This window comes from Medicago sativa, chromosome 5, assembly GCF_051527215.1.
Source record: "Medicago sativa cultivar Bolivia chromosome 5, Bolivia_mono, whole genome shotgun sequence".
Classification (NCBI taxonomy): Eukaryota; Viridiplantae; Streptophyta; class Magnoliopsida; order Fabales; family Fabaceae; genus Medicago; species Medicago sativa.
This window is the reverse complement of record NC_140753.1, coordinates 77,136,166-77,160,311: the sequence shown is the minus strand read 5'-3', so window position 1 is coordinate 77,160,311 and position 24,146 is coordinate 77,136,166. Positions and strand designations below refer to the sequence as shown.

General features: G+C 35.7%; 1 protein-coding gene across 2 annotated transcripts; it reads right to left on the bottom strand.

Moving 5' to 3' along the window:
* Nucleotides 1-1,287: 1,287 nt before the first annotated feature.
* LOC146925217 (DEK domain-containing chromatin associated protein) lies at nucleotides 1,288-9,262 on the bottom strand. Of its 2 annotated transcripts, none has more exons than XM_085710190.1 (16): nucleotides 9,176-9,262; nucleotides 6,633-7,938; nucleotides 6,515-6,548; nucleotides 6,276-6,355; nucleotides 5,993-6,052; nucleotides 5,766-5,876; nucleotides 4,655-4,735; nucleotides 4,450-4,527; nucleotides 4,191-4,328; nucleotides 3,984-4,067; nucleotides 3,635-3,766; nucleotides 3,428-3,511; nucleotides 2,855-3,308; nucleotides 2,206-2,315; nucleotides 1,984-2,014; nucleotides 1,288-1,736 (listed from the first exon to the last, which is right to left on the bottom strand). In XM_085710190.1, the coding sequence occupies exons 2-16, from the start codon at nucleotides 7,884-7,886 to the stop codon at nucleotides 1,609-1,611; spliced, it is 2,859 nt and encodes a 952-aa protein (XP_085566316.1). In that variant the 5' UTR covers nucleotides 7,887-7,938; nucleotides 9,176-9,262; the 3' UTR covers nucleotides 1,288-1,608. The 2 variants fall into 2 exon arrangements, with proteins under 2 accessions (XP_085566316.1, XP_085566317.1); XM_085710191.1 differs by having other exon boundaries at nucleotides 2,206-2,312.
* Nucleotides 9,263-24,146: the final 14,884 nt, after the last annotated feature.

Genomic DNA, 24,146 nt, shown 5'->3' with positions numbered 1-24,146 from the left:
GAAGCTTCTCATATCTACTCCTAAAATTCTTTTAACTTCATCAACCTGTTCTGTCCGTAACGCTGTACGCAACAACGAAACAAATTGTTGAATGCTCATTTCTTCCAAGTTTCTATGGTCATTCGAACCCAACCTAGGTTCGATTTTGGGTTGATGTTCCATGAGAAGCCTTCAAAGATAAAGGGTTTTACTGAAGAAGAAGAAGAAGAAGAAGAAGAAGAAGAAGAAGAAGAAGAAGAAGAAGAAGAAATGACCACAACGTAGTATAGAAACAGAGGAAAGTGAAAAAAAGTGGAAGTGGTTGGGATTGTATTCCCAATATCAACTTCATGTTTTATGTTTCCAATGTTTTATGGTTCAATTTTGCTAATGCCTTTATATTTTGTTTTTCTTCTTTTTAATGGTTTGTTTTGCTAATTCTCTTTCCCATACTCACTTAAGATCATTTACAATGCTGAGATCTTTACCATTTAAACTCGGTATCTAATTACCCTCATTGGTTTTTTTTTTTTTTTGAGTCTCTTAAGACCCAGAGTCTATCTTAAGACCCTCATTCTTAAGTGGACCCCACACCACTCTTTAATAAAATAATCATTGTTGAGTTGTTTTTGTTAAAATGTAAATGATAAAGAGTTATTGGGGGGAACCATTTAGACATTTTTTTAGAGGGTCTCTATTGGAGTGATTGAGGTCTCCATTGTTGATGCTCATGTTCTTACACTTTCTCTTTCTTTCTCTCTATACTGTTTTTATCAATAAAAAAAATTGTCATAAATGGTTGTTCAAATATCACCACTCAAATGTGTTACTTATGCATCATCATTTTGATTTATTATCTTTGATGTGATGTCCTTTCCCTTGTTTTTTTTTTTTCTTTTGTGGATACTCTTGTTATAGATTTGAGTGGAGTTACGAAATTACGATACGAAGATAGAAAATCCTTTCAAAGGGTTGAGATAAAAAATAAATCAAATTTTTACTATGCTTAATTTATGAGTTAGTGAATTTAAAATTTACTTTTAACAGCAATTTTGACAATCTTGTAATGCATTAATACTCTGATGCCCAATACATATCTAAGCTGTCCAGACTATGGAGCTAAATGATTTTAACCAAACAAAAATATGTAGTCTACAACCCATATACAAGTAAGTAATTTAGTTAAAAGCTTATTCAATAGGCGTTTATCATATAAAATACGATGACATTGCTGTTGAACAAGTCAAACACATGATTTTGCAACAAACTATGAAGATTAAAAAGAAATATAAATATGCACAAATAAAAAAGGTGACAACTTCAAATATTCATTAAACTAGACAGATAATTTAAAGTAGCATTGATCAGTCACATTCACACCAAAAGCCTCCACAAAATCTTCTTTACATATTGTGTTTATGTGTAAGCATGAAACTGCATAATTACTGGTAGCACAACAAAAGCCACCACAAAAAAATGAACCTACTGGCTTGTTCCCCATAAATTCCATGGATGTTAAGATTTACAAGTTACAGCAACTTTTGCTCTACAAAATGTCCCCAAAATGCATAACTAGTCAAAAAGTATATAACCTATGTATATCTCCAAGCAGTCACACCTAATCCTCGGTCAGGCATTACCCTGTCGTTCTCTTCGTTCTCTTTCTTCATCTTCTTCAGCAAGTTTTGCCAGCTCTTGCTGAATAATAGTCTTTACAGATGCCTTTCTTGGGGTGAGATCCACGTCGAATTGCTTACCTGAACAATGGTCAGCAATTTTATTAGTCATATAAAATAAAATTAAGCAAAAGTCTATTATTATTTTCATGAATATTGTGCAATTTCCTTCTATCTTCAAAATTCTCCGTCTTTGATAAATAAAGAAACTTTGCTCTTAAGCCATAAAAGTTACACTCATTTGTAATCTGGCAGTTGCAACTCTAAAAGATATCATTATTAAACTTAAACCAAGGACAAAAAGGTAATAATAAAGAAGGGCACATACCGAGTAGCTTCAAAATGTCGGCAAATGTAGCCTGCAAAAGCGGGAGAAAATGTTATAAATTTGAATGAACAACAGAAAACCTTCGCTAGAGGCATAATTTATTAAAATTAAAATCAACATTAGGATGTAGGATCAACACAACAGCAATGCTAATCTAGCTCTATAAATTCCACTAGTTATTGATGAAGGAATCAAACAACTTTCAAAGATAATGAAACTTACAGTATTGAAGTCGACTTTTTTAAAAATAACACATATTGCTTTGCGTAACTGATCATCACTCGGGTCTGACTTCTCTTTGTTCTTGATCTTTCTTTCGGTAACCTTTTCTTCTTGAAAAAAACAGAAAGAAGATTTATAAACTACATAAGAGGAAGAAGTTAAGGTAATGGGAAAAGTGAAAACACTTTAATTAATGTATTAAGCTAAAGATAGTAGTTTATTTCACTAATCACTAGAATGCGAAAGGTGTGCTAAACATAATATCTGTAGATGAAATCTGTAATATATAAAGGGAATAATCTATTTGGGCTGGATATTTTTTATTACATTTTTACCCTTCGTTAAAAATATGTTATTTACTATTTATCCTTTTTATAATATTATTTAAATTATCAATTAAAAAATATTGTAAAATCTCGACAAAATATGAACTACCTCTTACAATGGAACAATATTAAACCTCTAAAAAAAGGAACAATGATTTTTTTTTACAAGAAAAAAAAGGAACAATAATAAACATTATAAAATACCTTATTTTAATCTTCTTTGCCAAAAACATTTAATCATAAAATTAAGGGTACTAGAAATATTTAGAAAGGCGGATAAACAAAAAAACTGAGAAGCGGATAGAGAGTTCACATGTATATACCTGCTTTGTCTTTGGAGGAAGACTTGGTGAGAGTTGAGGTCTTCTGCTTTCCTTGTTTTTCATCTTTCTTCTTCCTTGAAAAGACCTTGGGACTTCCATCACTATCACCATGATCAGATGCAGAGTGGGTCGACAATGGTTTCTTGGGAGTTCCCTTTCGTGCCGAGCGTGGTTTTGCTTTAACTGTTGTTTTTTTAGCTTTACTTTGTGCAACGGATTCTTTCTTTCTGGAAGATGTTTTATTCCTTTCACTCACTTTCTTCTCATCTTCAGAATCATTTTTATCCCCACTTTCAGATTTCTCCGGCTTTTCATCCTTGGATTTGTCAAGAACAGTGTTTTCATTGTCTTGTACATTTTTCTCATCCTTCTGTTCTTCCTCAGACTCATCTTCCGTGTCAGTAAATCTTTTTCTCTCCTCTGCTACGGAAGAATCTTCATTTTTCTTCCGACTCTGAAAAATATACCCTAAAGATTAGAAAGCCAAATTTATCGGTTTTAAAGCATTTTATCACTTCCATCATATATCTAGTTACATTTCATATTTCAGTAATTAAGACAATGAAAACTCACCTTAGCAGAACGTCTTGACGTGGCTATTCCAGATCTCGATGAACTTTGTTTTGCTATGAGCTTGCGCTTTTTTCCTTTAATCGACTGATAAAAGTAGAAGCATAAATAATATGAATACTTGCACCAGAAACGCTCGTCTCAAGTAAAAAGAGAATAAAATAACACACTAGGGGAAAAGTTTGAAAAGAAAAGGGAAGTATGATAGACCTTTTCATCTTCAGATTTTTCAGAAACGTTTTCATTTTCTTCTTTATTGTCTTCTTTCTCAGACTCACTTTCTGTATCTGTTGTAGTCTTTCTCTTCTCAGCTACGAAAGAATCTTCAATTTTCTTCCGACTCTGAAAAATGTACCATAAAGGTTAGAAAGCCAAATTTATTAGTTTTAAAGCATTTTACCACTTTCTCTAAAAAAAACAATGTATCGCTTCTGGCGTATATCTAAAGTTACATTTCAAATTTCAGCAATGAAATCTCACCTTAGCAGAACGTAAAAAACAGTATCACTTCTAGCGTATATCTAAAGTTACATTTCAAATTTCAGCAATGAAATCTCACCTTAGCAGAACGTCTTGATGATGCTGCTCCAGATCTTGATGAACCTTGTTTTTCTATGCGCTTGCGCTTTTTTCCTTTACTCGACTGATAAAAGGAAAAGCGTAAATAATATGAATAGTTGCACCAGAAACACTCGTCTCAAGTTAAAGCAGAATAAAATAACACACCAGGGGAAAAGGTTGAAAAGAAAAGGGAAGTATAATAGACCTTTTCGTCTTCAGATTTGTCAGAAACATCGATTTCATTTTCCTCTTTGTTTTCTTCATCTTTCTCAGACTCACTTTCTGTGTCAGTTGCAGTCTTTCTCTTCTCTGCTACTGAAGAATCTTCATTTTTCTTCCGACGCTGAAAAATATACCATAAAGATTAGAAAGCCAAATTTATTGGTTATAAATCACTTTACCACTTATGGTATATATCTAAATTTATATTACAAATTACTGCAATTAAAACCATGAAATCTCACCTTAGCAGATCGTCTTGACGTTGGTGTTCCAGATCCTGTTGAGCCTTGTTTTGCTATGCGCTGTTTTCCTTTAGTTGACTGAAAATAGGGAAAGCATAAATAATATGAATAGTTGAACCAGATACACTCGTCTTGAGTAGAAACAGAATAAAGTAACACACTAGGTTAGAGGAAAAAGTTGAAAAGAAAGGGAAGTATAATAAACCTTTTCTTGTTCTGCAAGTGATACACTTGTTGTGACTTGAGGAGCAACCAGAAAGTCTATTAGCTTCGCAATAATATCTTCCTGCATATGTAGAAGATTAATAATTGATAATAATAGCACATGAAACAACAGAGATGTTAAGTCAACAAAAAAGGCATCAAGGACTGCATTGGAAATTCCTTGACAGATGCATCGTACTCAAGCACGACACGAGTATAATATTCTGGTAATACTACAACTCTTAGAGCATCTCCAATGCTAGAACCAAAATTTTGTTCTTCAATCACTTTTTGTGGGTCCATAGATGACACATAGGATTTAAGAACTATCACTCATTTTTACTCCAATGCAAGAACCATATTTGTGTTCTTATATTACTTTTTAGGGTCCCACAATAGACCCCACATATTTCTATTTATTTTCTTATATCACACATTTTTCCTTTTATTTTCTCTCTCCCTCTACTTTTCCTGACGCAAACCTGCTAGAACATGTTCTTCCTATGGAACTGTTCTCCAACTTGGCTTGCCATGTCACTCTCCTCCAATGGAGTAAAAACTAAGAACATGTTTTTGCACTCTAAGAACATTGTAGAACATAGCACTAAAGTTGCTCTTAAGATTTACAAGACATGAACGAGTATAATAGTAGTATAAATATAAAATTAATATGACAAGAGATAATCAATATGTTAAAAGCATCGGTAATTCATTATAGACAAAAAAAGGGCAACCCGGTGCACCAAAGCTCCCGCATATGCAGGGTCCGGGAAGGGGTCCCACCATTTGGTGTATTGTACGCAGCCTTACCCTGTTTTTACACAAGAGGCTGTTTCCAGGACTTGAACCCGTGACCTTTCAGTCACATGACAACAACTTTACCAGTTGCGCCAAGGTTACCCCTCTAATTCATTATAGACAACGGCATAATAAATTGCTAAGGTTTATCTAATTAATGTGTATTCCAGCCTGTAATGTTACAAAAATTCAAAAAACAGAAGTATAATATTTATATTTATGAAATACAGTTAGTCGCGTCCAAAGCGTACAGCATATCAGCATTGCCAGGCTGCCATACAACAAATGTGTCAACAGGGTTTAAACCAACAAACCTTCCTTGTATTTGCATTCCCAACTGGTACGTCAAGCAGATCAGAGAATTCCAGCAACTTCTCTTTGTTACATTTGTCAAATTTTTCTTTTACTTTAATCATCTCCTTTTCCTGCAGTAACAATATTTGGTTTTAGAAGATTAAATAAAGTACTTTATTATGAATAAAAGTAAGCATTCATTCATTCATTTTGTTATATATGACCTGGTTGCAAGTTACAAACATACCTCATTTTCATGCCACACAAAACCAGAAAACCTTAATATATTTTTCTTAATCACAGCTGCCTGCGAATTACATAGTAAAACATTAGTTAAATAGAAGCATAATAACATCTGTTTGATCCGTTAATTTCATTATTCAAGGTAAGGGTAACCTTTTAACAGTCTAAGGATGAACTCTCCAATATCCTTAACAATAGAGGTGGGGTGATGTATATTTTAACAGATAACAAATGGTAGAAAATGACTGAAATGAAAAAAATTAGATTGTTCATGAAGTAGGATATACCTTTCCTCTCCTACAAAAGAGGATTGTATGGAGGAATTTGAGAGTATCATCAACCTTCCTTCTAGATAATTTAAATGCCACTGAAGCATAAAACGCAAGAGTCATAAAGTTATTAGCTGTTAAGAAGAAGCAGAAACACGTATATAGGATATAAAGTGCATTATAGACGTGAAAAAGTAATAAAAGAGAATACATAGATCATAATGGAAAGAAGAATTCAAACAAATGGAACACTATACCATTGGGTATATTTTCTAAAGGTGTGCCACGACCCTGCAAAGTGAAAGAAAAACTATAAGAAAAACATGTTTCAATATAACACACAATTAAGGCTAACTATGAATTTGAGATGAATACCTCTTCAATTTGAAATTCTTTGGATGCATCTCTGTCATATGATTCTACCAACCGCTGAACTGATTTCCTTTCACGTACAGGACGGTTGGTTGTAGGAGTTGTTGGCTCTGCCTCCTTCAGTTCCTTCATTTTCTTTTTCGCCTTCTCCACATTTCCTCTCCCACCCTTTTTCAATACTTTCTCAAGTTTAATATCTTCTTCATTTGTCTTATCATCAACCTTATCCTTATCGCCCACCTCCTCATCTCGACTTTTCTCCTTTTCAATGCTCTCATCTTTGGCTTCAGGGATATCCTCTATCTTCTTCAGTTCCTTCATTTTCTTTTTCACATTCTCCCCATCAACCTTTCCTTTCCCGCTTTTTTTCAATCTCTTCTCAACTTTGATATCTTCTTCATTTGACTTATCATCTACCTTATCCTTATCATCCTCTCTGTCTTCTTGATTTTTCTCCTTTTCACTGCCCTCATCTTTGCTTTCAAGGATACTCTCTTCATCCATGGCATCTAATTCAGGCTTCTTAGCTTCAACGCTTTCTCTCTCTTCTATACTAAGCTCAGTTTCCTCACTGAATTTGTCATTCTCAAACCCATTATCATCATCTTTCTTATCCTCTTTAATTTCATCCCCAATATTAACTTTCTTATCCTCCTTTAATTCTTCCCCTTTATCAGCTTTCTTCTCCTCTTTTAATTCTTCCCCTTTATCAGCTTTCTTCTCCTCTTTTAATTCTACCCCTGCATCGTCTTTCTTATCCTCTTTTAATTTTTCCCCTTCATCAGCTTTCTTCCCCTCTTTTATCTCTCCCCCTTCATTGACTTTCTTATCCTCTTTTACCTCTTGCCTAACATCAACTTTCTTATCCTCTTTTCTTTCTTCCCCTACATCGTCTTTCTTATCCTCTTTTAGTTCTTCTCCTTCATCAGCATGCTTGTCCTCTTTTATTTCTTTCCCTTCAACAACTTTCTCATCCTCTTTTATTCCTTCCCCATCCCCGGTTTTGTTATTGTTTTCTGTTACAACATCACCATCATCAGCTTGCTTATCCATTTCTAGTTCTTCCTCCCCATCAGCTTTCTTATCAATTTCCATTGCTTTTATACCATCCTCTTTCAAATCTTTGACAGCATTATCCTCAAAGATTTTTCCTCCCTTAGGTTCCGGGTCCTTCTTTTCACTCGAGTCTTCTAGGTGGTTCCCTAGCATGTTAATGTCAGTTTTGGAAGCTGTATTAACTGGTTCTTCCTCACTCATGCCAATGTTATCTAAGCACTTCACTGGTTTTGTTGAATTCAACAACTTAAGCCTATCAGTGTAAAAAAAAAAAAAAAACTAGTTTAAGAACATCATCAATGTCAACATGCAAAAAAAGAAAGAGGCAAAATTCTTGTGACCTTCAATAAGCTTTTGGTATTACCAATCCTAGAATACACAATATCAATACAAATTATCATTTTTCCTAAAATGAAAGATTGTTTCAAAGTGTTGTTAAATAGCGTTGATATAGTGCTATTGCTCTATGATACACCATTTAGTACAAAATATTGTGAAATGGTGACTATGGGGGCGCTATTTGCATAGCAGAATTTGAGCAAACGACTGTTTTTCTCTATCCGCAATTTTCATCACTGTTTCAAACAGGTTGGCGAAATAAAAATAAAAAACCAATTGCTATCCCAACTGAAATAACCAACTATATCCAATGCCATGACAAGTTGAAAACAAATTGCAATAAAAGTTTGAAAATTGACCCCATCACTTATCACTAAATCAATGAAAAAATGTTAGAACAACATGGTATTTGTTAACAAAGTTCGGCCAATGTCGTCTGCATCGTTGACTGCAGATCAACTTCAGTTCCTTTATATTATAAGTGAAAGTTTGATTAGGGTTTACAGTGTACTTGTATTTAAATACTACGATCCATACTACCAACATTACCCTTGAACCCTACTGGGGCAACCACAGTCCCCACAACAAACTTTTGGACCAAGTTGAACGAGCGGAAAGGTCTCACTCGCTCCGCTCGTTCAACCCTGTCCACTTGTTAGTACCTATGAGCCATACTCAACAAAACAAGATAAATAACATTACACAGCTAGGGTACATGAATGATTGAGCTATGAAAAAGAAAAAAAACACTAAAAATTCCAATTTTGCACTAGCTCCAAAGAAAATCAAAAAAACCAAGCTCATGCAAAATAAGGGCAACAATAGTTGAACAAAAAAAACTCAACAACAAAACACATTTATGGGTTAATAATCACTTTCTATGCACCATTGTACCCTTTTTTCACCCTAGCAGCAAAACAAAAAAATGGGGTTGAATAATATCACAAATAATCAAATAAAAACCATAAAAGTTTTAATTTTTCCTATTAAAAAGACATCGAAGTTTTAATTTTTCCTCAAAAAAATGATCATTTTCAAAAACCTTAACTTGAAACAAAAATGAACTTGATAAAAATGAAACATGCAAACATCGAACTCAAGAGAAAGGTAAAACAGTGAAGAAAAAGAGAAAATGAAGATCAGGAACTTACAAATTGTGAGAAGTTGAAAGAGAACAATGAAAAAGCTTTGGAATTTCTTACTAAGATTAAGATGTTTGGTTTTTGTCTATGAGTGACAGAGTGGGGTTGTTGTTTCTGACAATTTATATAATCCGGACTTCAAATACGGATTTCAAATTAATAAATTAAATGAAATATAGCGTGCCGCTTCAATTCTGAATGGACAGTTATCCAACGGTGGACATTTGGTATCCTTAGGTCCGTGTGAGATTAACCGTTCTGATGAAGAGTACTGTGGACGTATCCTTGACCCCACTAGACCACAATTATGTTGTGTGCACATTCCTTCCTTCATTTATTTACAAAAATACAATATATGCACTGTTCGTTGTATTTATATGATAAATAACATACTCCCTCCGTCTCACAATATTAGTCGTTTAAGGTTTGTGCACGATTATTAAAGAAATGATTAATTGTGTTAATTTCAATGGTAAAATCAGTACTATCATTTACTATAATACCCTTATTAATTATAGTTAGTGGAGTAATTAAGTTGAATGAAATTCAATAAATAAGAGTATAATAGTGGAAAAAAATAATAAATGATGCATTGGTATTCTTTTTTTTTTTTGAAGAAATAAAAATGGAATTATATTAACAACGGCGTTGACAAATCCTCAGTACAAGGTGTACTAGAGGAGCCAACCCGACAAAACATTACACAGTATATATACAAGATAGAGATCAATCGATACCCAGACACAATAAAGGGTTCGACCACCAATTCTGAGAACCATACACAAAAGTGGTTTTATTTGCTTTTAACCACCACAACGAGTGAAATTTAACTTTATCTAACAGATGCTCAATGGATTTTTCTGAGTTATTGAACAATCTGTTGTTCCGCTCATTCCACACCAGCCAAATACAAAGAAGCCATAACAATTGTAAGAACGAACGACGAGCCTTCGAAAGACCTAAATAATGAGTAAATTGATGAAAATGTTCACGAATATTATTAGTATCAACTCCAGACACACCAATCCAGGATCTGATACGATTCCAAAGCGATCCAAAAACCTGACAATGAAGGAACAGGTGAACTGCGGATTCTGCATTACCGCATCCTGAAATACACAAGTTGTCTGCAACCTGAACAATCCCTCGCCTTTGGAGGTTGAGTTTAGTGGGTAACCTGTCTTTCAGCAAACGCCACGCAACAATGGAGACCTTCAAAGGAACCTGCTTATGCCAGACAAGGTGCTCTGCTGCATCGTCATGAAGAGGGGTCATTGATGTCAAAACATGGTAAGCGCCTCTAACGGTGTAACCGTCATGAATATCCGGATCCCACTGCCACCTGTCAGAAACATTAGGCTGCACAATAACATTAGCAAGTAACACCCTACACTCCTCTACCATGTCTTCCTCCCACACCCACAACCTTCTCCTCCAACTCCAAGCCTCTCCTCCAACCTCCCAACCAAGCGCACACATCTCTGCCACTGTACTAAACTTATTTGTTGATAGATCAAACAAGCGAGCGAACCTCCTACATAAAGGAACATCGCCTACCCATCTATCCTGCCAAAAGAGAGTGCTTGTTCCATCCCCTAAAACTTTCGATACCCTATCTTCAAACCAGCCACCATCAATCTCTCCTACTCCATCCCTAATCCTCGCTATCTCCCTCCACCAAGGTGAAACACTCCGGCCCCCTACCTCCAACCTTCCTGCCTCCACACCATATCTCGCCGCCAATACCCTAAACCAGAACCCACCTTTATCCACCAACATCCTCCAACACCATTTGCCTAACAATGCTATATTAAATTCTTTCAACTGCCTAACCCCCAAACCTCCACACTCCTTTTGAGAACAAATAGAGCCCCAAGCAACCCAGGAAATTTTCCTGTTATCCTCACTCCCACCCCAAAAAAATTTATTAAACAGAGATTCAATGAGAGAAATTATACCTGACGGAGCTTTGAAAAAGGAAAGAGCGTAGACAGGAAGCGAGGTCAGGACAGACTTGAGGAGAACTAAACGGCCGCCGAAAGATAAGAAACGACTTTGCCACCTCGTTAATCTAGTTTTAATAGTATGAATCACAGGTTCCCAAAACACTAATTTACGGGGGTCACCTCCAATCGACAAACCAAGGTACAAGAACGGAATTTTACCCACTTTACAATTTAAAATGGAAGCTGCCTCTACCAACCACGACTCCCCAATATTAATACCAATCAAACAACTTTTATGAAAATTCACCTTCAGACCAGACATATCTGCAAACAACGTCAACACTGCCCTCAAAGCACGCACATTGGCCCAACTTTTTTCGCCTAACAAAAGTGTATCATCTGCAAACTGCAAATGAGACACCACCACTGAATTGTTCGAGCCCACCCTATAGCCTGTGTACAAATTATTTTCCTTGACATAATTCATCATGACATTTAATCCCTCAGCAGCCAATAAAAACAAAAATGGAGAAAGAGGATCCCCTTGACGCAATCCCCGTTGCATTGGAAACTCATCAGTTGGACTTCCGTTTACTAAAATCGATGCGGTTGCTGTACTCACGCATTCTTTTATCCATTTCCTCCACAACCACGGAAACGCCATTCTATTCATTACCGTGTCTAAGTATCCCCAATCCACCGAATCATATGCTTTTTCAAAATCAACTTTAAAAAGTATCAATTCTTTGTTTAATTTTTGAGCCTCATTTACCACCTCGTTTGCAATTAAAATACCGTCAAGAATTTGTCTGTCTTTCACAAAAGCTGTCTGAGACTCTGATACAACCCCACCAATAATTAATCTCAACCTATTCGCCAACAATTTGGACAAAATTTTATACATGCAACCAACTAGAGAAATGGGGCGATAATCTTGAACTCTTTGAGGATTGTCAACTTTAGGAATGAGGGCTATAAAAGTAGAGTTGATACCTTTCGTAAGCTTTCCATTCCGGTGGAACTCTGAAATAAATCGCATTATGTCTCCTTTGATGACTTCCCAAAACTCCTTGATGAAACCAAAGTTGATTCCATCCGGCCCAGGACTTTTGTAGCTATCACAGTCCCAAACCGCCGCTTTGACTTCGACTTCTGAAAAAGGTTTTATGAGACCCCTTCCTTCCTCGTAAGACAATTGCTTGAACACCAAATTTTCGGCTCCTGGTCTGAAAGTATTTTGAGCCGCAAAATGGTCTTTAAAATGAGAAAAGACCGCATTACGAATAGGCTGGACACCCTCCACAAGAGTACCATTCACCAACAACGACACAATGGAATTTCTTCTCCGACGGCTAGAAAGAATCGAATGGAAATACTTAGAATTTGCATCTCCGTCCTTCAACCAACGAGTACGAGATTGTTGCCAACTGATACTAGTGCTAACACGCGACAAAGAATGAATGTCGTGTGTTATATTCCTCATCTCCTCTATCTCTTCCACCGATAGCCCACTTTCATCCACTTGATTGTCAAGCTCAGATAACCTTGATTTTAAAATATCAATTTTGCCTGGAATATTTTTAGTGTGCACTAAATGCCACTCCTTCAAAGCGGCCTTGATCAATTTAAATTTTTCGCGGAGGACATAGCCACCCCACCCCTCCACTTGAAAAGAGTGCCATTTTTCTTTAACGAAGTTATTGTAACCAGGCAATTCTTGCCAACATTTCAACATTCTCAACGGACGAGGTCCCCAATTTTCTTCATCCACAGACAACTGAAGCGGGCAATGATCGGACAAACCCCTGAGAAGGGCAACCTGAAAACTATTGGGCCATTGCAGACACCACTCTTCGGATAACAAAAAACGGTCTAACCTGCTCATAGCTGATCCATCACCTTTGAACCAAGTATACCGACGTCCACAAAGAGGCAAATCCACCAAACCATTGTCATCAATAAATCTGCTAAAATGTTGAATGTCAAGAAAAGAACTATTACCCCTACTGGACCATCTTTCCTCCACCGTACGTACCGCATTAAAATCTCCACAAACACAAACCTTTGCACCCCGTAGGCCCTCCAAACGAGCGGTCACAGATACCCATAATTCCTGTTTCGCACGAGGTTCACAAGGAGCATAAATATTAAACATGTAAAACTCTTCATTGGAACGGATAAGTCTACCATGAATGTGAAGAACATGCTCCTGACTACCAGATGACCAAACCTCCACTTCTGTCGAATGCCAAATAATTAACAAACCCCCCGAGGCCCCTACAGACGGTCGAAAAGAATAGTTGTAATTGGAATCTCCCCACAAAGAATTACATAAAAAATAATCACACACAGGTAGCTTTGTCTCTTGTAAACATAAAATGTAAGGATTCTTTTCTACCACCATTCTCTTAACCTCCCTTCTTTTTTCAGCACCCCCCAAACCCCGCACATTCCATGAAATCATCTTCATAACACACACTCCCCACGCACACACCCCAACACCACACCCAACGTCCTACATACCCCCTTCCACACCGAAACCCTCATCCCCCACAGGCGTTAACACTGGCCCCAACTCAACATTTCTTTGACGGCTTAGCACACTGAACTTGTTGTGGTAACTCCCTTCAAAAGAGACACCAATAGTTTTACCGATACCCTGAACATCCGCCGCCTTAGCCACTTCACTACCATTTAACTTTACCCAGTTTGACCAATCATTATTGACGGAGGCCAAAGAAGTAGATTCGTTTTGAGAACTTTGGCTCACCGCCTCTAACGACCTTGTGATTCTCTCCCTTTGACGGCGTCTATCCCTTATTTTTTGTTTTAACACTTTCATAATTTTAGACCTTCGCAGCACCTTCATAACTTCTTCTCGATCCTTACTTGGTAATCTTGCCACTTTTTTGAGTGTGAGTACAGGATGTCGAAGAACTCCGCCCGCCTTTTGTTTGATAACTTTTTTGGAAAGTCTCTCATTACTTCCCCCATTCTCCTTCCCCACCTTTCTCAACCGCTTGTTTTTAGAGGAAATGAGACCAATATCTCCTTTTTGTATGTTCCGAAGCCAATCTACGCTCCACGGCCCTGAATTACCCACCGAACCAGCAGTGCTTTTGTTTCTTCTTTTCTTAACATTATTAGAAGTAGAGACTGCTGCCACCGTAGGAATTGTGGTCCCAGCAGCTGACATATCACCTTCGACAACTGTGTCAGTCACAGCAAGCTTGATGTTCGTATCAAACATTTCATGCACTACAGATTGTGCAGCAACGCTTGTTAAAACCTTGACACCCTCATGACTGTCCGAACATCCAGCAGAAGGCGAAGAATTGAGCACCTCTACAGGATCCGTAGTCACTGCTGGTATACTGCCATTCACTTTCAAATCCTCCCCTTGCATGTCAGCTGCTTCCTTACCATTATTAGAAGTAGAGACAGCTGCCACCGTAGGTATTGAGGTCCCAGCAGCTGACGTATCACCTTCTAAAACTGTGTCGGTCACAGCACGCTTGCTGTTCGTATCAAACATTTCATGCGCTACAGATTGTGCAGCAATGCTTGTTAAAACCTTGACACCCTCATGACTGTCCGAACATCCAGCAGATGGCGAAGAATTGAGCACCTCTACAGGATCCGTAGTCACTGCTGGTATACTGCCTTTCACATTCAAATCCGCCCCTTGCATGTCAGCTGCTTCCTCTATATCATTCACTATTTTCTCGGCCATGATATCCACATTCTCTATATTATCCAAATCATCAAGTATGTCTTCATTGTCTTGAGTTTCAGACTCAGCTTTGTCCTCCTCATCATACAAACAAACATCATCACCAATGTTAAAGCCCCATTCCTCTATCAATTTTATCTCCACCGTGATACCATCAACAAGAATCTTCTCTGATGTATTAACCACATCCAAAGATGACGTGGATATTAGCACTCTAGCATAATCAAACCGTTCTCGATTCAACGAACAATTATCCGCTCTTAGAAACTTACCACAATCAAGAACACATAATTTAAAAAAGGTTTCATTCCAAGCATGAATCGGTATTCCATACAAGCGAATCCATGCACCCCTCTGAAACGGTAGAACCTCTTGTTTCCAGCGCACCATATTAGAAAAAATTAAGTTGAAGAACTCTTTTGCTTCCCCCACCATAACTGAAACATCCGCACCTGAAAGCGAACGAATGAAAACCTTGTCCGCCCCGAGTGGTATAATATCAACATCCTTGAAACCCGCATCCTCCACCCTATTCTGAATTAACGGTATGGACGCCCCGTCAATTACTGTCCCAATTAATCCACGTTTTGCCCAATTCAAATCCTCCTCAGATGACCGATATTTCCGAATAAGCTTTGACGTCGATGCCTGTAGGTCTGAGCTTGCCTTCCTACACTCCTTACCGCCGGCACCCTCACCCTTCTTCCTCACCTCTCCCACCCTCACACCTCCAACCGATCCCTCCTTCGACCTCACCTCCTTCTTCAACCCCTCATCACGTCTACCCGTCACCCCTTCCTTACTTTTTTCTCCCTCGGTCTCCTTCTCCCTCACCCTCTCCTTCTCTCCTCCACCCTCCCCTACCTCCTTCTGACCTCCTACTCCCTCACCCTCCCTCATCAGTTTCCTATCAAACCTTGCAAGCACCGCTCGAACGCAATATTGCCCAAAACAAACATTGTTCAAGGCTTTCAATAACTTGTCTACGTCACGCACCTTCGCATAACGAACAAAGCCATACACTTCACCATTCCTATTCCTATTGTTTGCAACGAATACATCTTCTAAAATACCACAAACTTCGAACCCCTTACGTAAAATAAAATATGTAGCCTGAGGAGGAAAATTTGTGATGTAAAATGTGACAAACCGTTTTAGAGTCGATTCTGCAGCCTTGCTTTTCCCTTCTGGTTCAACGTCACATAGGTTCTGATTAATGGCTGGACCCTGCGCGCTTTGAATCTGTTCATGCTGTTCCAACCGCCGCTTAGCATGGTGTTGCTTCTGATCACGTTTGTTGTACCTCAATGAACGATCAGCAAATTCTTCAAAAGTCTCTTCTTCAAAGTCGCGGTCTCCCCACCTCAAAGGTCTTCCATCCGAATAATCTGAACCAGTGTCGAAATCCCCATAATACCGGTCCCCCCGTGATGCATACCTAACCCTAGCTTGACGAAGCTTGAAATCGTCCCGAACCCGGAACCGTTCTTCATCTACCTTAAGTCTGTCCTGACCTTGATAATCCTGTCGCAGCGCTTTTCTCCTTCGCGGTCTCACGTCGATCCAATTTCCATCAATCCCACCCCTTTGTGGCACCCTGCCAGGACCCCAATCCCCCCCATTGTTCCTCCCTGCCGGCAAAGGGAACCGGAGCGGTGGTCTGAAACCATCGCGACACTCTCTCTCACCCACTCTCCACATTGCTCGGAGCTTTTTTTGGATGCATTGGTATTCTAAAGTGACAATTATTTTGAGAAATAGAAAAAATGTTAAAGAGACAATTATTGTGAGACGAAGGGAGTATCACCAAATATATATATATATATATATATATATATATATATATATATATATATATATATATATATATGATTAATAACGCATACAATATATGCACTTTTCATTGTATTTATATGATTAATGTCCTCGTGAGCTTAACTCAGTTGGTTGGGACAATGCATAAAATATGTAAAGGTCCGAGATTCAAACTCCAGCCACTACAAAAAAATATGATTTTTTTTTTTGAGGAAACCAAAAAAATATGATTAATAACACCTTTTTTGCCAATCTTTTTTTAAAAAAAATAATATTATAGAGGAAGATTCTATTTTAATAAAAAGGTTCATTTGTATCGTTAATCAATTTCACTACTTCAATAAACAAAAAAATGTATGTTATTAACCACTTTTGAAATTAAAAAATAGAATAAAAAAATATAAAACTCTTTTTGTTTCATCCGTTTTTTAAATAATGGAATGAGAAATTAGTTCTAATTCTTTTTTTTTTACCGTCAAAAAACTTCATTCAATCAAAGGCAAAAAATAATACAATCGATTAAGAGTTGGGACATTCCCCACACCCATAACTTGAGATTAGACCTAACAATCAAGATAGTATGATACATCCTAACGATAAATCTATAAAGTTCAGAAAACAAAAGGGCAACAATACTCCAAAAACAATATCCTAACAATCAGACTAATTCCTTCCACCTATGGTCCAAGATCACCAAACTTTTGAGATCCATAGTCTTTGATGTCATCCAACTCGGAAAAAAGATTGTGCTGTTGTTCGCGCATATTGACTATAATTGGTCTCTGTGATAACCAATACAACCATACGTTGAAAAGTCCTATGTGAGGCTGAGAGGATGATGAGTTTGCTGATTGTCGCCAGTAATTCCTTACTCATAACAAAGTACCGATAAGACGAATCCTTCACTAGCATTTCAACAAACACATGGCATGCAAACTTGAAATAAACCAACAAAAACAAAAAGCAAACAAAGCAGTAAATAAAATAACAGAGAATAAAAAACATGGAGCCAAAACACACTCTCAAACGGGAAGATAGCAGAGAAACCCAAATAAAACTTTTCCATGGTGGCTTTCGAAGGGGCCGTCTCGAGATCAGATCACTAGTTAATTTGTGACTTGGGGGCGGTTTAGGAAGTGGCCGGACAGCTAGCGAAGAAATTGATACCCATCCTGTAGCTTGATATATGCTTGTTGGAGGGACTTTATGAGACGTGTTCCAGCAGAAGTGATGAAATACAATGACAGAAGGGTAAAGGGTCGTGGTGGTTTTTTGTGAAAAGTTAAAGAGGAGCTTTGCCATGAAAAAGGAAGAAAAGGGACGGAAAACTTCTCACAGAGGAGAGACAAAATATAACTTCTCACAAGGAGAGACTTAAACAATAAACATCTCACAAGGAGAGAATAAGAGAGGATACTTCTCACAAGGAGAGATTAAACAAAGACACCGACTTCGAGCAGCTAGATCATCAGTTGAAATTGATTTATGAGTTGTGTTGTTGAATCGATTTGGTTATGGAGGAATCGCGATTCAGAACCCTGAACCCTAATTTGTTGAACACGTGTTTGAAGGTTCGAATGAAAGCGGCTAAGGTTGTTGAAAACTTGGTGAATGAATGAAGGACAGAAGCATGCGATAAGGATTATTTAGTGCGGCTAATTCAGGAATCGGTGTTGACACACATAATCGCTAAACCGCTTCATTCATCCAAAAAAAAATTAGTTCTAATTCATAATAAAATATTCAAGCAATGAAATAAAATTTTTATTTTTTAAATAATGGAATGAGAAATTAGTTCTAATTCATAATAAAATATTCAAGCAATGAAATAAAAATTTTGTTTCATTTTGTTCCATTTCGTTTTTCTTCGTTAGTTTTAAATTATCCAAATTGAGCTTCAAAGATATTTCTTGAGAACATATTACTTCCTCTGCCTCACATTTAGTGGTATTGCTGACTACATCAAAAGCAAAGGATCATCAAAAGCAAATTGAAACAAAGATTCAAAGTTATTTTGAAGCTCTCGTAACAAGAATGTCACAACGCTAAGCAGATACCCACGCGAATATAGATAGGATATAGATTTCATATTTATCAAATGGAGCGGACACAGATATCACACTATCCGCATCCATGAATATCAATTTACATCCATAAAATCACAAACATGTTTAATCTTGAATGCCTCACACATATTTGATAATTATCAAACTTTGATAAGATTTTAAAGACTTTGATCAGAATAGGCCAAATACACATTTGTTAAGACATCTAACTCATAATAAGTACTTTGATGTAATACTAAATTATTAACAGCTAATGTAATATGTATAAAACTTGTCCCGACAATATTCATAGTGACAAACATGTTTGATTTTTAATGCTAGAGCCAGGGGCGGACCTGGAATTGCAATATCACTGTGGCAAAAAAAAAAAATTCCGTCGAATAATTAAATTATATTAAATTTAATAAATTTTAGTAACCAACCTAAAACTAAAATCAATTTCAATTTCAGTACTGCTATCACTCTCATTATCTTGATTCAATTTCAATTTTCTAATTCAATTACTCGCACTACTACTATCAGTTTCAATATAGTAATTTCAAAACTGACCTGAAAGAGGAGAGGAAATGAAATGGGCAGAGAGAGGAGAGGAGAGAATAGAGAAGGAGAGAGGAGAGAGAGAGAGAGAGAGAGAGAGAGAGAGAGAGAGAGAGAGAGAGAGAGAGAGAGAGAGAGAGAGAGAGTAACGGTTTATGGTTGGTTGGTGGTGTTGATGTGAGAAATCAGAAGGAAAACAGGTGGTGCGGTTAGAAAAGAAGAAGGAAAGGAAACATGGGCCTGATAGAAATCAGAAAAGGAAAATGATGGGCTGGGCTGGGTTCTAAAAGAAATTAAAAACAATTGGACATGAGCTGGTGTGGCTATTGCCACACCCTGCCCTGCTCAGGTCCGCCCCTGGCTAGAGCACGTATTTAGCATGCATAACCAAACACATTGTCACTCAATTTTTGTAGTAGTAGAATAATAAAGTTGATTATTGTTACTAAAACTGCATAATATACATTAAGAACAAAAAAAATAAATAGGTGCAACTTCTAATCCTGATGAAGATCTTCAAAAAATGGACGAGACTTGTTGTAACTCTGGCAGCATTGCTTCAAACTACTGAATATATGTAAATATTTTTCTTATATTTTTTTTATTTTTTCACCATTTATGAATATTTGTATATTCACTACTTAAATGTCCTCGTGAGCTTAGCTCAGTTGGTTGGGACAATGCATAAAATATGCAAGGTCCGGGGTTCAAGCCCCGGCCACTACCAAAAAAAAAATTCACTACTTAAATAATATAATATTTTGATCCATATAAATATTCTAACTTTTCATGTTTTGATCCATATAAATATTCTAACTTTTCAATTTTCATGTTAGTCTCCCTATTTTTTTATTTTTTTTTTTACTTTTAGTTCCCCTAAAGTTTTTCATCGCCACTTTTTATCCTACTTTTAAGTCAATTGATCACTTGTATCATTCAAAATTTTGATTTTTGTTAGTATATCATAACATTTTTTTTTAACAAAGGATGAATTAAATATGATTTTTTATGTTTTTGATGCTTAAAAAATCATATTTAATTAATGTTTTGTTAAACAATTTTTACTTTTTTGGAGATATTGTTATAATATTCCAAACATTTCTTAAAAACCCATTCAAAAATCTGAAAGGTACACATGATGACCTGACTTAAAAGCAATGATAAAATTATGGACGACTAAAACTCTAAGAAAATTTTTAGAGAATAAAACTAAAAGTTGATTTTTTTTTTTTATAGACAGACAAAATGACAAATAATCATTGAAGCTCACACACAAAAGAGGATGGGTCATGTTTCGAATCCCATGACAACGTCGGGCATGGCAATTTTAACATTTTGTCAATTGAACTAGAGTTGTGGACAAAAATTAAAATATTTATAGGAACGAAAAACATATATTGCCAATTTAAAATTCGTTTAATAGATACACCAAGTATTTGTAAAAAAAACAAATCTTTATACGTATCAATAATGATTTGTTGTTATATATACAGATTTTATTTTTTCAATGTAAAGACATAAACACTCCGCTGCAAATATTAGGTTATATCAAAGATATATATAACCAAAAGGGTTAATTATGTTTCTAGTCCTTATAAAATAGCGACCTTGTAAGTTTAGTCTCTACTTAATTTTAATAGCATTTTTAGTCCCTATAAAAAAAATTACTTATAATTTTAGTCCCTGCTAAAACAAAGTTTGATTAATTATCCTTAAACTCTTAAATTTTTGAACGATTTTTTTGAGACAAGATTAGAACACTATGAAAGGTTCGTTTACTAAAATTTAGAATTTTCTGACATGAAATGAATTAAATATGAATTTTTTAAAACGACAAAAGTTAAAGATAAAAAGTAATAAAATCTGGATGTAGAAATCAAATTTTGCGATAATTTTTTGCAGACGAACTTTTAGTAATGTTCTAAACATGTCTGCAAAAAATTGTTCAAAAATTTAAGAGTTTAAGCATAAATTAAACAAATTTGAATTGAGTAGGGACTAATACTCAATGTAGAAAAACAAAATTAGGGACTAAAAATGCTATTAAAATTAAGTAGGGACTAAACTTACAAGGTCGCTATTTTATAGGGACTGGAAACATAATTAACCCTAACCAAAATAGATCTAAAAGTAAATATTTATATATAAAATTACTCTTCTTCTTTTGAAACAAAATAAAAATACTGATACACTAAAGTTTTAGAATAGTATAAACTAGAACGCCGACCCGTGCAACGCACGGGTCTCACGGGCCGGAATAATTTGATACATAATAAAACGAATAATTAATAAAGTTTTTAGCCCCTATAAATATATCAAATTTAGTTTTTAGTCCTCGTAAATTTTTTTGATAGATTTTGGTTTCTATAAAAAATTTCAGCACATAGTTTAGTCCCTAATAAATTAAAATTTATTTAATTATGCTTAAAATTTTAAATTTTTTAATGATCTGTTACATACTTGTTTAAAACATTATAAAATGTTCCTTCGCTTAAACACATACTAAGCAAAGGCAAGCATACTAACTTGGTTTTATCAATCTGTACTTTTAATTTAACATGTGAATGCGTGGGATCTAGTTACTCAAGCCAAATCAGTATTGGGTTTTCTTCATCAAGCATACCAACTTGGTGAATGACTATCTAACATTCAGAAAAATATTAACACCTTCCGGAGGTAAATCTAAAAATAAATTTCGTACATTTAGAGGTCGAAGCGCTGATAAAAGACAATGATAATAAATTGTTGAATTAATACTTATGGCAATGAATAAATTTATTTAGGTGGACTGGAAAAAGTTTCCTTAGCTAAGTAAATATAGCCGACACAGCAACTTGAAGAAAATTAAAAACCAAACTGTAAAAAACAAAAGGAAAAAACACAGATTATTTAATGTCTGATTTATGCAGATTGAAGGAATTCGATAACAAAGCAAACGGCTCTAGCATTCGAGCAAGCTAAACATCTTTGTCGTCCTTGTGCTCAATTTTGACACGAACAACTCTGGTAGGTTTTGTGGCCGACGTCTGGCCAGCTTCATCATCATCAACAGCCACATAGTCAATGCTATTAGAGGACCTCTTAGCACCTGTTTTGGTGGTTGGTGTGTCAATCACACATGTATTGTTGCATGAGTCCTCAGCCTCTGGTACATCCTGCAGACATTGGTGGCAAACAATTTGATCAATTGTGTTACGGATTAAACCTTTATGGACTCATGAAAGATTAATGTAATAATTACCATCTGAACATTTGAATTGTTTGGCGCAGCACAATCCACACTAAGCTCAACAACAGATCCATCGTCGGAGTTATTAATTGTATTTGTTTCTCTACTGACTTTAGTCTCGTAGAGCTAACGTGCCTGCATGCACCTTCCATTCCACCGTAAAGACTCATTGCCACTGTATCAGAACACTTTTCACCACTGTTGCCTCCATCGATTCCTCACCGAACAGATCAGTTACCATACATTGATTGATTAGTAACTAATTTAGTAAGGGAACCATAGTTTCAATTATAAAATTAAAAAAGTATACCAAAAATTATATTAGGAGAATACCAGCACACAGATTTGTTAGCAAACAAATGAATAGTCACGCAATCGTTTAAAATTCCAGAGTAAACTTAAAAATGTCGTGATTTTATAGGAACTAAACATATTTATTTATAAACATAAAATTTCATTAGATATAGATAAAGAAACTATAAATTGTAATAAGTTAAATATAAAGTATGTAAATAAATTAAAAATTAAAAATATAATTATGTCTATATATACTATATTTTATTACCGTGTTTTTTAAATTCGTTTAAATATTATTTTAATTAATGGTTAAGAAAAGGGAAAATTTCTTATACGATATTTAGTGTGACAATAACAATAGTTAAATATCATAGTAATATGAAATCATTAATATAAATATGATAAAGGGCGACAACGGATTATACCCATGTTGGAGAATCGACTTAAACTAAACAATTTTAGAAGCTACTATGCATGTGTTTGATTATGCGGTGACCAAAATTGAGTTTGATTGAATTGATTTTATATATTTTTTTTGAAAAATAAAAGAAGGATTATATTAATTGGAAATGGATCCCAAATTTCTTTTGGATTTTCTTCTACCCAAATCTTATTTAAAAGACTTTTTGGCCCCTAACTTTATCATAGTTGCAATTTTGGTCCCCTATTAAAAAAACCACTTTTTAACCCCCTAAGTTTACCCTTTTTTTTCAACTTTAAGGTCCCCATAATCTTGACTCTATCAACGCCCACGTAGCTCATCACTTAAGTGAGTTGGACGCCACATGCATTATTTTTCAATTAAATTTAAAAGAAAAAGCCACATGTGTATATTATAATTAAAGAAACAAAAAAGAAAAAGGTAATGGGAAGGGGCGCACGTGACAATCTTCATCTAAAACACAAACAACGATGTCAGCAGTTCAACATCTTACAACATGAACAACAACAAACCACTTATTATCAAAAGAAAAAAAAACTATGGTCCTCTTTAGAAAGAATTTATCAGGCCACACTCATGCTTTCTCACCTACCATTTCTTCTTCTTTTTCATGGATAAGAAAATTCAAGAATGAAGGTGACATTCACAGCCATGGTCATGTGTATTTATAGTAATACCGTATGAAAGAAAGAAGTAACAAACAACACCTTTGTGTTCTTAGTAAAGTGGATGAAAAAATGGGGGGAAAAAAATTAGGTTTAGGGTTAGCTTTACGGATTAAGCATTTACCACGGTTTAGGGTTTATTTTTATCGAGAGAAACAGGTTTAGGGCTTCGTATGTATAACCAAAATATTTGCTTCATAAAAAAAAAGGCGAGGATAAGAATAAAATTTGTGCGATGCATTTTTTTAGA

What these genes read in the sequence shown, in the direction of transcription:
- LOC146925217 (XM_085710190.1), bottom strand. Translation starts at nt 7,886, where the DNA reads ATGAGTGAGGAAGAACCAGTTAATACAGCTTCCAAAACTGACATTAAC. An exon ending in CACTTGCAGAACAAGAAAAG is followed by an intron (nt 4,528 to 4,654) that starts GTTTATTATACT and finishes CCCTATTTTCAG; the next exon opens with TCAACTAAAGGAAAACAGCG. An exon ending in CGTCAAGACGATCTGCTAAG is followed by an intron (nt 4,329 to 4,449) that starts GTGAGATTTCAT and finishes TATATTTTTCAG; the next exon opens with CGTCGGAAGAAAAATGAAGA.